Consider the following 17,879-nt stretch of genomic DNA (forward strand, 5'->3'; position numbering starts at 1 on the left):
AGTCAAGACAGTCTTCCTAAAAATACTCTTATCATCTGTGTGGTTCTCAGTACACTAACATACATAATGTTCAGAAATGAAAGCTTGCTCGTTTAATGCCGGATCATAAGCCTCATCAGTGAGTAGGACCTATAAAATGTACCAAGGCCAAAAGTCTACTGGCCACGCTGGGCAGCTGGGGCCTCTTTGCATGGACCAGGTTGCAAGCTCAGGGATTGAAGCCTGCAGTTTCAAAATTCAAGATACTATGACTTTTTTTCTTGTAAAATAATAATCTCTCTTGATCTTGTTCCTTGAGCTAAGGATGATAATGAGATTTTTATTCAAGAACAGTCTTTTGGTTCAAGAAGCATGGAAAATTGCAGTTCTTGTGAATCATGAAGCCCGAAAGCAAAGACTCAAAAGAAAACAAGTTCGCAACTTCAGCTACCTCAGTAATAACCAGCCAATGCTAACTATAGATATTTTATTCACCAAAAATAAGCAGAAAGTTTGCCACAGTTCCTGAAAAGAAGATCATGCCGAAAGAAACCTTCATTTCTTACATGAGATGAAAATTGTACTTTGTTAGAAATTTGTTTTTAATGAAAACAGTATGTCATAACATTTTTCACCTGACCTTGAAATGGCAACATGCCTTATTCACTTTGGTGATCTGGTTTCACTTCACAGGAAATGGAGAATAAATTTAATTTTCTCTTTTACAAACACATGCATGCGCACACACACGCTAATTTAAATGTGATCCAATGCTATTTGAATACTACAGGTCTACCTCAGCACGCAGAACTGCTGCCAGCAAAGCATGATCTGCCCACTGAAGCAAGACAGCATGAATGACAGAGGGCAAAAGAGATCTCATACAGCCGCCCAGACCTAAGAGCCGATACCTGAGCCAGTAACTGAGGTTTTCTACCAGTCTCCTAATTTACAGCCACATGGAGTCTCAGTCTGCCAGGGAGTGAATGTATATGGTTGCAAAGCCATACTAAAACCTGCTTCACTGTAAGGAAGACATAAATACATTTCATTTGTAATGCTTTTTTCTCAAAGCAATATCAAATGGAGAAGCAGAACTGCAAGTTTTCAGGTAAGCAATATTTCTCCATTTTCAATTTGGAGGGTTCAAGAGTGCAGTGAAGAACCAATCAGCAGAGCAGGAAAACTAAACTGGGGATGAATCAAATATTCTAGAAAATTTTGTCTAACTTTACTTGAAATATACCAGTGAGAGGCATAAATGTGGGTGACAGTGGTATCACCAAGCAGCAGAAAAGAGAGAAAACGTGTATATCCCTAGCTTTTGTCTGAATATAAATCTGGATTTGTTTAAAACAAGCTTCACAGCCTTTACCTAATGCATCTTTGACTGCAAAGCTGCTATACCAGCGCTAACATTCATGTTGAAAAGCATTAATGTTTTAACTAAATTATGGAGAGACTGTTCAAATTTCTCTCCGAAGTGCTCCTGAGTAACAAAGCGATACCCATCTTTCTGACTGGTTATGATCAAATAATTCCTATTGTGTCCTAGCTTTAATGACTGGCTTTGTCAGAGAAATTTTGTCATGTTCTACCAGTCACTGGGATAATGCAGAAACATCCATACAGGTAACATGCTAAATGCTATTAACTGAGTCACATCAAAAACTAATTCTATACACGATTTCCAGGACTACAATAAGGCACACTTCTGTCTTTTTTTTTTTTTTAAATGATTTCATCCTGGATGTTCAATGTAACATTGGTTTACTTTAAAGACTGTGTTTCTGGGACAAGAGAGAGTAATTTGGGCTTGACAGTACCCTGTCTAGCACTTTATGAAGTCACTTTAAAATATTCTCTCAGATGGGCTAGGTTAGGACCTGGAGGAGTGGTGCTCACCTGAGATGCTGAAGACCCACAGTGGCACGCCTCTTGCCTCACTTGAGACATCTAAAGGTTAGACGTGCAGGTCTGAACTAGTCACCTGGGTCTGTCTTTGTTGTCAACAGAAAGAAATAAGTATGCCAAAAGAGTAAATCATTTATCTTAGAAACCTCTCTTCTAGGAATATATATTTTGTCCTGGAGGAACCTACATCTCTCCCTTTTATGATAAAGGGGGGCTTAGGATGACTGGGTCCTCTTTAAGCATCTAACTTTTTGATATCTGAAGTTAGATGAGATGATTTTCATCCTTGGTTACCATTCTTTCAGGTTAAAACACTACCAAGAAAGTTTATGTCTTGAACTCACTGTGGAGAGATCCAAATTGGCCATGGCAGACAAGAAACCTTTTCAGGGACAAGTCTATCTAGCTCCAATTTGCACAAAATGGGAAGCAAGATCAGTGCCTTCACTCAATGTCTGTGCTTTCCACCTTCTCTCTCTGTGCTTTGAGAAACAGTCTTTAATCATTTAAATCAGTTTTATGCTACTATGAAGCTTGATTTTTTTAAAAAATTAAGCATTCATACAAGTTTTATACTCTGATGACTCCAAGAGAATAAGATCATATTCAGGGAACAAGCTATGCTTGTCAGGTTATGGGAGCATCAGGTCCTGAGGTCTGTATCTGAACCTAACATCTTTTGATTTTCCTGAGACCAGAACAGCATCTCTGGTTTCATGAGCACAAAACACTGATTAGCTCAGATTAATGAAGATAAGATATGGGTATGGTTCTACTTTCTGAAAGCCTAGAACTAATTCAGAGTTTTGCAAAATCTAGGCACAAACTCTCTCTAGCTCTCTAAATGTGTGCTTCCTACTCCTGAAGTTTTGCAGATAAGCAGTAATTGTCTTCTTCAACGTAGGAGGTTAAATAAAGCAAGAGTAAAATTAAGCATTATCAAAATTAAACATAAAGGAGAGGGAAGGGTGAAATTAAACATTTGAGTGGGGTTATCTAGGTCAGAGCTGGGTATGCCAGCAAATCCCTGTTCCCTCCCTCTACTATGACTTGCCAAACATACGACATTTGCTCCAGTGACAAAAGATTTAACTGAAAGCATTTGTCCCAACAAATCAATTAAAACTAAACATCTGATTTTTGTAAAGCTTTAAGAAGATTTCTGCAAACATGGCATCTGAACACACCGGCAATTTTACTGCTCTGCCAAGCCACACAGACCTCTTGACAAGCTGCAAGGTTGAAGATTTCTTACAGGTGAAAACCTACCTCTCCGTCCTTTACGGCCTAATCTTCCTGGTGTGCTTCCCAGGGAACATCGTGACAGTTTTTGTTTACTTTGTCAAGATGAGGCCCTGGAAAAGCAGCACCATCATTATGCTAAACCTGGCTACCACTGACCTATTATATATAGCCACGCTTCCTTTCTTTATACACTACTCTGCTAACGAAAATAACTGGATATTTGTAGAATTCATGTGCAAGTTTATTCACTTTAGTTTCTACTTCAACATGTACAGTGGTATTATCTTGCTTAGCTGCTTCAGTATCTTCCGCTTTTTTGTAGTTGTCCACCCAATTAAATGCTTTTTTGTTCAAAAACGAAGATGGGCAGTGGTGACTTGCATAGTAGTTTGGATGATTTTCCTGGCGGCCATCAGCCCCTTGGGCATCTTGATTGCCACGAGGCATACGCAGAACAGGACGATCTGCCCGGATCTGGCTGCTGCTGAGGACCTTGACACTAGTCGGTGGTATAACTGGCTGCTGACTATGTTTGCCACCTTCTTGCCCTTGCTGACGGTCACTCTGTGCTACGCGCTCATTATTTACACCTTGGCTACAGGGCCCCACAGGCGGGCTTGCCACAAACAAAAGGCTCGCAGACTTGCCGTCGTCCTCTTGGTGGTCTTCTGTGTGTGCTTCCTCCCCTTCCACATCTTTTGAGGGATTCGGCTGGAGCTCCGAGTACAACCAGTTAGCTGCCACTTGAAGAACACGATCCTTTTTATGTTTATTATACCTAAACCTTTAGTAGCATTAAATACTTTCGGAAACTTCCTGCTCTATGTAGTGACGGGAGACAACTTCCAGCAGGCAATCGTCTTGCTCCTCAAGTTTCGGACAAACAAGAACTTGAAGTAGAAGAGATTGATGCCACAAAAGAGTTATGGAGGAAGGGTCCAAATCTGCCCTCAACAGCCAGGCACAACCTTCCTGCCATCAGAGTACTCAGGTTAACCCTGCCAGTGCCAAAGGAGAGTTAAGCTGTTCTGTGTTTTGGAGTTACAAATTGATCATCAAAAGAGAAAACTTATAATTTAAAATAAAAAGCTTTAAATAAAATACTAAAAAATTAAATTTGAATCTTCTCGGAAATTTGTCAGCATTTGCTTCCTGAACCCTTGATACCTCTTTTGGAGAATGGCCAACCGTTCCAGAAAAAAATTGTTGCTTATTAGTGGCAGATACAGACTCAGGGTGGGAGTAATTTAATTTAATTTTAGTAACTTAGAAGTTAAGTGACTAGTCCAAGCTAGGTGCCTGCCTTTGACTTGTTTCCTAAGCAATGGAAAGGGGTGAGACCCTCCAGAGGGCAATTCATCACACCTGTCTTAGACCTGTAGGAGGTTCATCTCACCTCCCTGGAGACATTGGCAGGGTAGGTGTATGCTTATAAGCTGATCACCTGATCCTCCCTTTATAATTTCCCATGATAGTGGAGAGAAATAAGCAGTTTTAGAGTGTGATTCACCTAATTATTCTTGACGCCTACATTTGGACAAGATGAATCATGACCTAGAAGTGCCTGTTCCTCTCCATTGACCATAAAAGGTAAGTAGATCAGACACAGACCCAAATGTTCATGCCTGCCTTTACACAGCTGAGGCCCAGCTCTAGCACAGAGTGGGATGGATCACTCTCCAGAGGTGGCTAAAAGGGGAGCTTACACAATAAGACCCTGATCAGTGCCTTCAGTGGTCGCCTGGAGATTAATGGTGCAATAATACAAGACCACTCCTATAAGGGTTTTCCATGCTACTAACTGTGATTTCTGGATTAATTTTAGTGCAGAGGTGAGAAGTGAATGGATGCATAAATGTGCCAGATCATAGAATCATAGCATGATTGTACTGAGGACTCCAGAGCTGGACGCAGTACTCCAGGTGGGGTCTCACCAGAGCAGAGTAGAGGGGCAGAATCACCTCCCTTGACCTGCTGGCCACGCTTCTTTTGATGCAGCCCAGGAGACGACTGGCTTTCTGGGCTGCGAGAGCGCACATTGCTGGCTCATGTCCAGTTTTTCATCCACCAGTACTGCCAAGTCCTTCTCCGCAATCCATAGACAAAACAAAGTCATTTTTGTCCATTTCTTTACTCAGTGAAGCTCTGCTTGGTCACACCAGGTGAGGAACAGCTTTGGGTAATAACACATCTGATGAGCAATAAGGGCTGTCTCACAGAAAAAAAAAATAGACTCGCAGGAAAATGTGAGTCCAATACTTGCAAATATCATCTAGAGAGGTCCCAGGATGGCTGAGGTACCCCAGCCAACAGCAATACAAAACTATTAGCAACATAATATTCAGAGCCCAAAAGTATGACCACAGAGTGAATCCTCCAACACATTTTTATAACAGCCTTATTTCATGTTTCATTACTTTTGTTCTCCATTCTGAAATGTTCATTAATCAATGGTAACACATGCTGCCGCAAGGCTGTCATGTGACCCTTCTCCTTATCCAGTCCCTCTATGCATGGCCTGGTCTTCAAGTGACCACCAGACCAAGACCACCAGACCACCATTCCCATTAAGCACACGCCTGAGTGACTGGCAGATAGCCTGTGACTCCTGTGTGTGGCATGGGGACCCCATTCACTGCCTCTCTCAGGGCCAGCTAGGGGAGAACAACAGACAACAGCAAGCTACAGGCTTGTCGAGGGAATGAGAGGAAATAAGAAACCATCCCTGACATAGGAAGAGCAGGATGGGGAAAGGAAGAACGGTGTTTGTCCAGGATAGAGTAGAAGATGGGCTGTGAAGGAAAAGTTCTGGCAGAAGGCAGAGGAGGAAGCCATTTTCCTGCAGAAATAGCTCATTTGATTTTAATCCACTCCTGGGTATTACTCAAGGCAAGTTTTAAAACTTCTGCACCGTGCAGTATGATCTCCCCTGTGACAATTACCCATCCTCAAATTGTGGATGAGCTCTTTAGGTGAAGAGGGAAATTCACCTAGCGCAGACCTGGAGAGATGTTACATGAGGCAAACATCCAAAAAATGTGAAGAAAATGCCTCCCACCCCACATGCTGCATTGGTTTTGCCAGTCTCCAAGGGACAGCACCACCTTCTCCACTGCACTTAAGAGTGCTGCTCAAAACCGCTTGCTGATGAGACACCAGAGGCAGCTGAACGACCATCAGAAGGCAATACTGAACGTGGCATCTTAGCTGTTTTTTCTGTTTAGGGTATCCTGTCAACAAACCACCAAGTTTTTTTGAGCAGAACCAGGCTGATACATTATCTTTTAAGCCTCTGCTGCATGTAGACACAAGAGTTTCATTAACTCAAATTGAGTCCTAGCTTAACATCTACATTGTGGAGTCTGGTTCTTCTGGGGTTTGAGATAGAAAAGGAACTGCCTCTGGTTTTGCAGCAATATAGGAGCAGTTTTTGCTTTCAACTTTAAATGAAGCTCTGCATTAGTCCCCTTTCAGCTCTACTTGATATTTTCTGGATAAATTACTCAGCACACTCATCTGTTCTTACGTCCAGGCTATGTACTCTTTTTTAAATGCAAGATGCCTGGAACATCTTCAGTACTAGCATCATTGCCTGGAATGATCTGGGCAGATATCATCCTGAGATGGCAAGGGGATGAACCAGATCTTGGTTTCTCAGATTTTTCTACAAACTGTGAAGAACAAACCTGTAAGCTACTTTACTATAAATGGTACATTTACAATTTCAATAGAAGTCATAGACAAGAGAAAAAGAAATCTGTACAAGAGTCCTGCCTGCTCCCCTGCCCTCCTCCCGATCAATACTGGCCTCCCACTTTCATAATGCTCCATGCTGCAATAACCTACCCCCTTTGCATGTCCTCTGTGCATATGTACTTACATTTTTCTCCTGCCCTCAACTTGCGCTGCTCCTCTGCATGTCTGCCATGCTGATCGCTATAGGGCCATAACTGTTGGCAGGTTCATCCCTAACCTGGTATCATATGGTGTGACATTAGCCAACCAAAGACAGTAACCACGGTTGCTGTGGAGTTGTCAGCATCCATTCACCTCTCCCTTCACCCCACTACAATTCATCCTCAACTGAGCTAGGGAAAAAAAGGGAAAAACTATAAAAATGTTATCAAGAAACTGCTACCAGCTGACATGACAGTCAGATCCAATAGCAGAACATGATTCTTGTATTTTAAGATTTACATCACCACAGGTAGGGAGAACAGTTCAGTCATATTAATATTTTACTAATTTTTTATTTGACATCTCTAAGAGTTTTATTTGATTTTAGCTTTAATTTTAAATGTTCTTGTAGGTTTTTCAGAACTGCTACAATGCAAAGGCTTGATATTCCTTCCAACAACCTCTAATATGTTTGCCTTAAGGAGAAAGAAACTAGCCATGTTCAAGGAGTAAAAGACAGGCCTATATACTCAATCTGCTATGGGTAGGGCACCAATCCTTAAATAAGTATCATACTATGATCATTTGCTGCTTATGTTTGTAATGTTCTCACAAGACTAGAGCATTATTACATCCACATACAAGCCACAGAGACATAAAGTCAAAATTTGTATTTTACTGTTCTCAGCAAAGGCCCACATCCATACTTCTAACCTCAGTGCCTGCCTGTGCAGGTGCGCAGGAGGAAACAATGTACTAGAAGAGGACAAGAATGACTTTTTCTCAGCAAGTGCAGAATTTCTCTGGTGTCTGATTCCCAGCAATAATTAAAACAAAAATGACAGTTCCTAAAGTAATTCCTTCTGTAAGGTAACTAACAGCGATCACTTCTGTAAAGCAAATGGTAAGGCTTACGACTATCACCGCGTGTACCATCTTGCACATGTTCTACTCTCATCTTCAGGCTGACCTTTGGGATCTTTGCAGCAGTGTGAAAGCAAAGGCTCTGCTCCCCTGGGGATTTCTGACTGGTCTGTTTAAGGCAACAGATCCACCTCTGGAAGTGTAGGAGGTAATATTTTAATCCCTTGGGCAGATCCACCAGCTTCATCCCTGCAAAAGGCTTAGCTATCAGAAAGCAGGACTAGAAGGAGGAGGCTGTAGGCTCAACAAAATGTCAGGGAGCGAAACACTGTTCTCCACCTGTCTATACGAAGTCACAGTCCAACGGCCAGGAAAAATAGCAAGAAACCTTTTTACACAAACACAGGAGAAACCCATTCAAGGAGAAACCCAGCTGGTGCCAGCAGCATGACAGTGGCTCAGGGACTTCATGACTGTGCCAGTGAAGAAGGGGACAAGGCTAGTTTCATCAGGTGTACAACGTACGCACCTCATTTTATTCCCACCTTTAAGGAGACAGAAATATCTATTTTTAGGATGCTTAAAAAGCCCAGCAGATAGTCTAAGCCTACCCAAGCAAGTAGCCTAGACTTACTACAGACCCGTACGTGTGTCATGCATGGGAGTGCATGAGGGACAGTGAAATGGGGAGGGGAGGAAAACCCATCTCAACTTTGATGAGACTCTCGCCTTCTCTGAAGGAATATGATACACACGCACCTTCCTTTTCCTTCTTTAATATTGTTTTCTTTTTTCTCTGGCAGCCTGTGCTCTGGAATACCTCTGCAGACCCCACAAGGAACAGGAGATACGGGTCCACATGCCCAGCACAGCTGTGGGGAGGGAAGGTACTGCACACAAAGACTTTGTAGAGCAACCCACAAAACCAAGTCAGCTGGTTACATTTGGTTTAGAAGTGTAACCACACAAGGATGGACATACAAAATGCTCTTTGGTCTTGCAGCAGTGGTGGAGGAGAAGCAGCTTCTACCAGTTTATCAGCTGTGTCCATTCCCAAGGAGTAAACCCGAGCCTCAATTAAACACACCATTATTTAAGCACTGCGTTTAAAAACTATGACTGCCAGTAACCTTTCTTTTTGTATATGTACAAATCCAATGCAAATAGCCAGCTAGACTATCCCCACAGATCCATCAGCAGATTTCCACTTTATAAAACCACCTACCAAACATTAACCTCAGTGGCTGCTCGTGGGTTTGCATATGCAAACCCTGAGGAACGGAGACAAGGATGACTTAACTTGCAAAAAAGTACATACACTAGGCTGACAGCATGAAACAGGGGTTCAGGCATTAGCCACAAATTATGCTGAAATTTTGAATCTGTTATCTAAAGCCTTCCCAAACTCTTGCAACATCTTAGGCCGGCATCACAGGGATGGTGGCAACACCAAAATAGATCATGGGTTTGTATAGTAGAAGGAAATGAGGGTGTTAGGGGGTTCTGAATTTTACACAAATCCACCAATGGAGGTACAGTGGACAATCACACAAGTTTGCAGCTTTTATTCTCATTGCTGCGTACCACAACCACAACAGAAGGTATAGTTCCTACTGCTCTTCAGAAGTGACTTGAGCAGGCTTAAGAAAGCAGCCCATTTAACTCGCTCTCCTGCTCACTTGGGCAACTTCTCACCAGAAATATGGAAACACGGGAGCAGCAGCAAAGGCCAAGCAGCTGCATTTGTACCACTGTGTTTCTCCTCTACTACCCAGAGTGGGGCTGAACTGAGTACATCAGCAGCGGTCTGGCTTGTCCCAAAACCAGCAGAGCTGACAACCGATACAAATGAAGAGGTAGAAAACTTCTGCAAGAGTCACCGGTGCAAACCAAACCTCCTCATCCTAAGCAAATGCAGGCGCCTGATTTTCAAGCTGGCTCTGGTGCCTTGGCTCCAGAGAGGGCTGGGGGTTCAGGGTGTCCCTCTGCCTCACTTTTCATGTCACCTCCATCCCGTGCTTAAGGTGACCTCCCTCCTTCCCTGCCTGGCTATGGCCGCGTGTCGGAGATGAGGGCCTGGACTTTAGGCACGGAGATGCTGGCATTTTGGGGGAGCGTTGCGGAAGGTTGACACGCAGCACCAGGAAAGGCAGCACGTGGGGATGTGCCAGAGCTCTCCGCTCCTTGGGAGTTCCTGGCTGACAGCGATGTCCCCTAGAGGACAGACGTAGGGGTTCGAGATCTTCCTCGTATCTGCCCTTCCTTTTATGTGTGATGGAGAAACAGGCCTGTAGCAGGGAAACATTTTCTTTCCCTCTCTTGCCTCAAAAAGAAGTCCAACAACAGCAAAATCTTTTCGTTACGTGAGTCTTGGGCGTGATTCCTAGCAAGTGTGCATGCGGAAAACCAGGGCTGATTTATGCCATGGGGGATCTTCTCTGGGAGGGGACGATATCGCTGTGCAGCTCAGCTGAGGTCGGGGACATCCTGCCACCCACCAGCACAAGGGGGAGGGACAACCTGGCCATGAGCCCAGTATAAAGCTGGGTCGGTGCTGCTGATTCACCAATAAATCAGTGCCAGGTAAGTACAAATGCTTGTTCTGGTCCTGGAGCTGACCGACCTCCCATCTAACCAGACAGAGTCACTTTATCTCCCCCTAATTATTTCCCCTGCCACATTTTATCCTCTTAGAGTTACAAGCTCTTTGGGGCAGATGTCTTAGTGAGTATTTGCACAGCAGGATCTGAATCCCGAATGGGCCCTCCCAGCATTATGAAAATTCAGCTAAGGGCTTCAGCCATAAAAATGTAAACGATGTAGCTACTTATCATTTGTGTGTATAGAGACACATCGACACAAATGCAGATACACGTGCCCGGGGAAGCAGCGCCTAATGCAAAAATATAACTTAAAATAACAGCACTATGTTGTGTTTAAGCCCCTTCCTTTGGATATGAATATATATTTTACTTGTTCCTTTTCTCTCTTGTAGAATAAAAATAGCGTGACACTGGGTACAGAAGTTGGCTGAACAGAAATCACTTTTCAGGCCAAAAAGCAATTGCTACAAAAGTAATTGCAGCCATGCGCAAAATCTTCTGAAGCAGTTTTCAAAAGTTTGTGGTGACATACTGGTTAAATAAACATTATCATTTTTCAGATATAATTTTCTGCTATATACAAATTAATAAGGTTTTGCTACTGATTCAAAGACCAGTCTCTAAGTATGCTGGTTTATTTATATTTAATATCGGTAGCACCTGTCTATTTAGCTTCTTTTTTGTGCCACGGAAACAAGCTGTATTTGCCTGTGTGATAAATGATAATGTTCTGTAATAAAATGGATTTAGATGTGTATTCAAGGGTAGGCTATTCAAGTCTGGGATATTTGCTTGTGTAAATTTTGATGTAAATTTTGCTGTTAAGGTGTTGATATTTCAAGATGATTGTGTGGCTCATTTCTGCACTGCAAAACTGAGCGTGGCTCACTGTCCAAGCAGTTTAGGCTTGTTCACGTACTTAGAATACAGAGAGCATTCTCATCTGACCTGTTTTAAATATGTATCTTGCATTACATTGAGCTGTATGACCCTCTTAAGGTGACTATTTTTGCCCCACTTACTATAAAGGAATTGTTTTTTTCTCCTCTGAAATAAATAAAAGTGTCTCTCTGTCATCCCTTTTTGGTTTAATTTAAATTTTCTTTCTTTCTTAGCAGTCATAATGGGTAAAACTTCCTCAGCTAACTTCAGATAACATATAGGCCTAGCTCTGAGATAGCTGTCTAGGGTGTTTTTATAGTCAGCAGGGAGAAATGGGAGCTTGGAGGGTCCAATTATCCCCCCCAAAGTGGGCCAGATGAACTGTGCCTTAGAAGTGCCTGCACAGGGAGTCAACGGTGTCCACACTTCTGACTTCAACACCCAGGCTTTGGCATGGCGGACCTGGTCCATTGTGTCTCATCTGTAGGCTGATTGTTTTTGCTATAAGAAAAGTTTGGCAAAAAAGAGCTGTAGGTTTTGATTTTATGACAGTTTTTTAAAGTATACCTGCAGGGCACTTTGGTGAATTTTTACAATGTCCTCTGGATCATCATTACCTTCAGGTAACCGAGTTTAAGAAGTCTGGATTATATTCATGCGCCTTGCTAAATGAGAGGCTATAGTTATGCAGAAAAGAAGAATATAGAATATCCTGTGTGTCTCCTCTATATGTATTCTATATATTGAGAGAATATATAACAGAACACATGGAATTGTGAAGAAATAAAAATGAGTGTAAAAACCTTTAAGGACAAGACCCAGCTCAAATATGTGGTACATGAGAGTTGGGGTGCCCCAGGCTCTGCCCCCATCCCCAGTCCTCAGGGAGCATCCCACCCTCCCCACACGCACCCATGGGGGAATACACCCCATCTAAGGGGTTGATTCACTTGTGCAAGCCAGGTGCTGATGGGACCCTGCTGCAGGGGGGAGTGCAGGGCAGGCCAAGGAAGGGGGCTGGCTACTGTGCAGATTTGTGCTAGGATTTGGCTTTAGGCATCAGAGTGTAGCAAGAAGGGAATTGGGAAGGATGACAGGAGCCCTTTCTAGCACTAGAAAGAAAGAGCCTGATGAGTTACAAGAAAAAAGCAAAAAAACTTGAGCTTACAAGATTTGAAAAAAGTATGAAAACTTATGAGCAAAAAATAAATAAAATAAACAGGCAGGGAGCCATCACAAGGGAAGAGGAGAAAGACTCCAGTGTGTCAACATAGGTGCAGGTACACACACACACACACACACACACACACACGGAGTTAAGAGCCGGAGAAGCTGTTCAGAGAAGCTTCTCGGAGAAGCTTATGCCTGAGTCCTGTTTGTGCACTTCTGAAGTATCGCTGCTCTCTACCTCTGCGATCTTTCTGAGTTTGCTGGAGAACTTTTCTGAATGGCCCTTACAGGAGCTTGTCCGAAAAGGATTTCTCATTAGACCCCTTTAATTTGCCGTAGCTCTGAGATGGGACACGCTGTGACTGACACCCTAAATGGGGTATTAAAAAAATATTAAGGAAATTCAGAAGTACAATTTATGGGATATTCCTCCCTGTAATGTAACCAAACTATTAAATTTCTTCATGAAACTTCTGAAGCACATAATTTTCAGCAGTGAAATTGAGGGACTGCCAAGTGCCTGAGAAATATAGGTGAGGGGAGATTAAAGTGAGTGGCAGCCTGCAGGATGACAGCTGCTGGAGAGATATCTTCACCTCCTGTGGAACCTGCTCCCAAACTGACAAGCGTTAATGCTCATTCCTAATACTTCGTAATCTCTAAGCTACATGTGTAGTTAAAAACTGACACAGCTGAAATTTTGTCTCAGTTGCACCCAAGCAATGCCCACATCAAAGGATACGATACAAAAATATTCTCCATTTACACAAGGATAATGCAACATAATGGCTTAAACAAACATTGCGAGATGAATACGGAGGAGAGAGCTATAGAGGGATGTATGTGAATTATTCCTCATGTCATGAAGCCTTCGCCATGTCTTGTTGATCCAGCTGTTTTTACACTGTCCATTCAACATTACCTTTGTCCTTTGAAGTTTACAGAGATATACCTACCAACCACAGCAAAGAATTAGGAGATTAGAGAGTCCCTCGTCTACTCACAGGATCCGTTTTCAAATAATCTGCCCTAGCTCTTCGTAATCTAAGTTTATTCAGACACCCAAAAGGGCTCATAAATACAGGTCATTCTGATAAATTTTCCCATCTTGTTTACAGTGTTGTTTCCCTAAGAGAATTGTGCTTTTCTTCCACCCTGGGGACTTCTGCAAGATCACAAGCTGGAGACACTCCTCTGCAATCCAGCCCAGCAGATCGTGGGGTTCATTGCAACGACACATGGAAATCCATTTGCTCAGGATGGGACCTAACATGTGCCTACAGCTCAGAGGGTGGAAAATCAGTGGCCAAAACGTTAAGTCCCTCCATCCGCCAGAGGAGAAAGGCAGGTACCTTTGAAGGCTGGGGGAGGAAGGGCCCTCTCTTTATCCATCCACAGCTCTGACCTGTGGTCTGAGCTCATCCACTTGGTCCTGCCTCCAGTTAGTGGAAGGAGGCAGGCATGCCTGAAGGGATTTTTTTCCTCCTAAGCCAGCTGGCATGAGGCACCCATGGAGTCTCCTTTCCAGGCACCCGGACATCCGCAGGTTACACATCTGCATGCGGACAACACCGGGGAATCATAGGATGGTTTGGGGTGGAAGGGACCTTCAAAAATCATCTAGTCCAACATCTTTCACTAGATCAGGTTGCTCAAAGCCCTATACAACCTGACCTTGAACACTTCCAGGGATGGGGCATCCACAACATCTCTGGGCAACCTGTTCCAGTGTATTATACATACAGGGAAGCTAAGCTGGAGGTGACTACATGACCCTCAAAACATACTGAAAAGCCCAGACCTTGGGCTCAGTCTGGTGAAACCAAGGGCATTTCAGTCTGAGTATCTCTTGCAAACAAGCATAGCTCACAGTCCATGCAGGGGGGACAGGGTCTGCAGTGTCACTCTGCATTCCCAGGTGACAGCCACCAGCCAGCTCCCTACCAGCCTCTTCATCTCTCCCTTCCCCCCAAAAGTCATGCACCAGCAACCTCTTCTTTTTCCCTGGAGCCCCTTATTTTCAGGTTTACCTTCATTGTTTGCTTGCACACCTGTGTGATCCCTTTTACTTCTATTTTAAGTTGAAGATTTACTTATTATTCAGCTTTCATTTCTGAGGCAGTGGTCATTTGTCACAAAGTTTATATCTCTATAAATATTACCACGTGTCTGGTAGAGGGTTTTCTGACACAGATTAATGACACTGAGGCTGACTAGGGCCACCACTGCCAGCTCTTGCCTCATCACTGAGACAGCATGTTTGAGTATAACTACTGACTCAGTGGCAAGGTCAATGGAAAAAGGACTGGAGCAGTGATGAATACTGATCCAGGACAGCTCCCAGCTAGTGTCAGCATCTTCTTTCATCCCTTTAAACAGCTCCACCAAGACTTGTTCCTCGCACATGCTTTGCAATCACCAGCAGCACTGGTTATCAGAAGATGTGTTTCTCAGGCATGTGGAAAATACCATGCCAAAAGCACCCCTTGGAGCAGGAGAGTTTATTTACCTTATTCGAGGCAGAGAAATGTTTTGTTAAATCTGGCTGCAGCTGTCATAGGATAATTAATGTACATATCTTCTATCCGTGACTATTATTTGAATAAGCACCTGCGTCTGCCCCCAAAATTGCATGTCAGTTATGTAGATTTGTCACCAAGAGAGAAATGAATCCTATCTTCAAATTTATGATTCATGTGCTACCCTAGAAAACCAAACGCTAAGTTGAATTAGCTCCTGGACTAATTGCTTAATTTTATTTAAAAAAAAAAATTCCTCTAAAGCATTCCTAGCCAAGCATTTGGGAGACTACTGCTCGTCTGAAAGGTACTAATGAGCCACCAGCAGAAGATAAAGTCGACAGCAGATCCGGTGCCTGGGCACACAACCTCCCTCCAGCACAGCACTGGAGTACCACGGCCAGGCTTACTTATGCTTTCTGCAGCAGGGAGATCAGATGGTTCTTCTTTCGGTAAGAAACTGAACTTGGGGGTTGACCAAAAGGGTCACAATAAACACATTAGGACAAACTGATATTGGGTTCACTGGTATGGACTCAAACACTCAGGTAAGTATGAGCGAGCAGCACGATACTGCCCAAACAAGAAAATCTGTGGTCTAAACAGAGGCTACAACTACACTGATGTAAACATGGAAAACAGCTCATCTTTAACCCTGGTTTTAGTCCCACTGTCAGTGAGATTTACTTAACTGCTTTACAGAATTGGGATTTAGGTAAATACCTCCACGTATATTACATAGGTAAGAATTTTAACATGGAGCTTTTTCAGCCAGTATTTCAGATTGATAATTCTGACAAACACTATTAAATAACGACTAAACAGTAAAGACAGTATATTTATTGAATGCTTTTTCATATCAACCCCAACAGGACCTAAGAGTTGTCAGGGCTTAGTGAGCCTGAACATTTAAGTAGTCCGAAGGAAAAAGGAGGCCAGAATCAAGTCTGCATGCTCAAACCAGGAATGAATATCTAAGTATACTGGAAGAGCTAATATTTATCTGTTTTTTTAGTTAATTGTAATTTTAATTAATATTTCAGTGCTCTGCAGACTCACAAAATGGAGTCTTGTTCACTGCAGGCTCTTTTCGAGGTGTTGGGCACCTCTGGTGACAGCTACAGATTTTCTCCCTTCTGACCTGAACCTTTGGGCTGAAACATGAGCTGTGGCTCTCCCTGTAGTGATGAGAGGGCAACCCCCCCAACCCCTCAAAATTCACCTGACTCCTGGAGCTGGGGCTGAGAAGCAACCAGCTAACCCCTGGTTCTCAGGATCGCCCCCTAAGCCTAGAGGGGGTATCCTGCACTCAGGTCAGTGCAGAGGTGATGGATGATGTCTATGCCTGACAGTATCAGAGCTAGACACTACACCAGTGGCCTGCAGAAAAGCAGAAAAAATCCTCCACCAGTGTTGTGAAATAAGCTGGCCCTAAGATACAATCGCCGTCTGTGCAATGCTTAAGGTAAAAGCTGCCGTTTATATACCTAATCCAAACTAGCTCCTATTGGGCACAAACATTGCCAGCAGAGATGCCCAAAGCTTTAGAGAAAGTCAGGGAGCATAATAGTTCTCAGCAGTGTATTTCTTTCAGTCTGTAACATTCATTGACAGACAAGGAGAGGCAGTGAATTCATGTATCCACTGTGGAAGCCTGGTCTCACTCCTAGCTTGTTTTACTGGGAGCACTTTTTGTCGAGTAATAAACATCCCTCTAATTAAAGACTTATGGCCGCAGTCCTGAGCTGCACCCTACGCACCCCAATAGTACTGAGAGCTGCAAAGTTCAACTTGCACACGCAACCACCAGGTAGGTGCTTATTTGCTGTTATACATAGTTATAGAGCCTGCACATTTATATCAAAACCCTAATATTTAAAACAGAAAAATCAGTTAAAGATCCCTTTCAAAAGCAGCCAGGACAACAAAACAAACCAGAGAAAAAAAGCAAAGCCACCCTGTGCCACACCGTGTGCCAGGAGCCCTGAACCTGCACAGTGCCTGAGCTGGAGTATTTTTATCCCATGGGATGTTCAGCTACAGATCGGACGCTGCCAGTTGTGAATAGCCTTTACTTCTCAGCTCTTTGGGCCTGAGGAAATTATTTAGGGGGCATCTAACCCAAAGCCAGGGGATTTTAGCTCAAAGTGCAGTCCTTGTCTGAAAGATGGGGAATATCCTCATGAAATTACTGAAATAATTAAGAAGCAAACAACAAAATATCTCCAGCTCCAGCTCCTTCTGCCAGTCTGCTCCTCAGTGCCATTCCCATCCTTTCCCTGTGCTCTTCCTTCTCATGTCACAAATACTTTGAACATTTATTTAGCCCAAATACCGAAGAATTGGAGCATAACGACATGAACAGGAACACCACAATTTTTCTGGTCAGTAATTCAGTTCCTTGGATCGTCAGGATAAACTATGTGGCCTTGGAGAGTATTCATCCACTTGGGAATTGGATTACAACCTCATAAAACAGCACAGCACTCCTATTATCACCTAAATAAAGCTGCCATCATTCTGGAACAAATAGGTGGAAGCAGTCAGTCACTGAGTATCCAGAGTTGAAGCGAAGAATAATAAACTGACATACAGTTCTTAAGAAATTCTTCACAAGGAGGCAGATTTAATGCCCTGAAAGCTAGGCTTTTACACACACAAAAACAGGCACTCATCTTTTTTATCACCGTCTTATCTAAAGCACTGAGAGCTCCGTAAAGACAGGATCCAGGTGCAACACTTTCTGAATAACTGATGATGACAATGCATCCACTGTATTATCCTCTTTCGAAAGAGGATGCCCAAG

At 43.2% G+C, this 17,879-nt stretch overlaps 1 protein-coding gene across 1 annotated transcript; it reads left to right on the forward strand.

Annotated features, from left to right (window-relative positions):
* Positions 1-3,063: 3,063 nt before the first annotated feature.
* LOC143165708 (2-oxoglutarate receptor 1-like) lies at positions 3,064-4,038 on the forward strand. The gene is given in 1 exon segment (XM_076353644.1): positions 3,064-4,038. A coding segment is annotated over 1 exon segment (975 nt).
* The last annotated feature ends 13,841 nt before the right edge of the window (positions 4,039-17,879 follow it).

Source organism: Aptenodytes patagonicus, chromosome 1, assembly GCF_965638725.1.
Source record: "Aptenodytes patagonicus chromosome 1, bAptPat1.pri.cur, whole genome shotgun sequence".
Taxonomy (NCBI): Eukaryota; Metazoa; Chordata; class Aves; order Sphenisciformes; family Spheniscidae; genus Aptenodytes; species Aptenodytes patagonicus.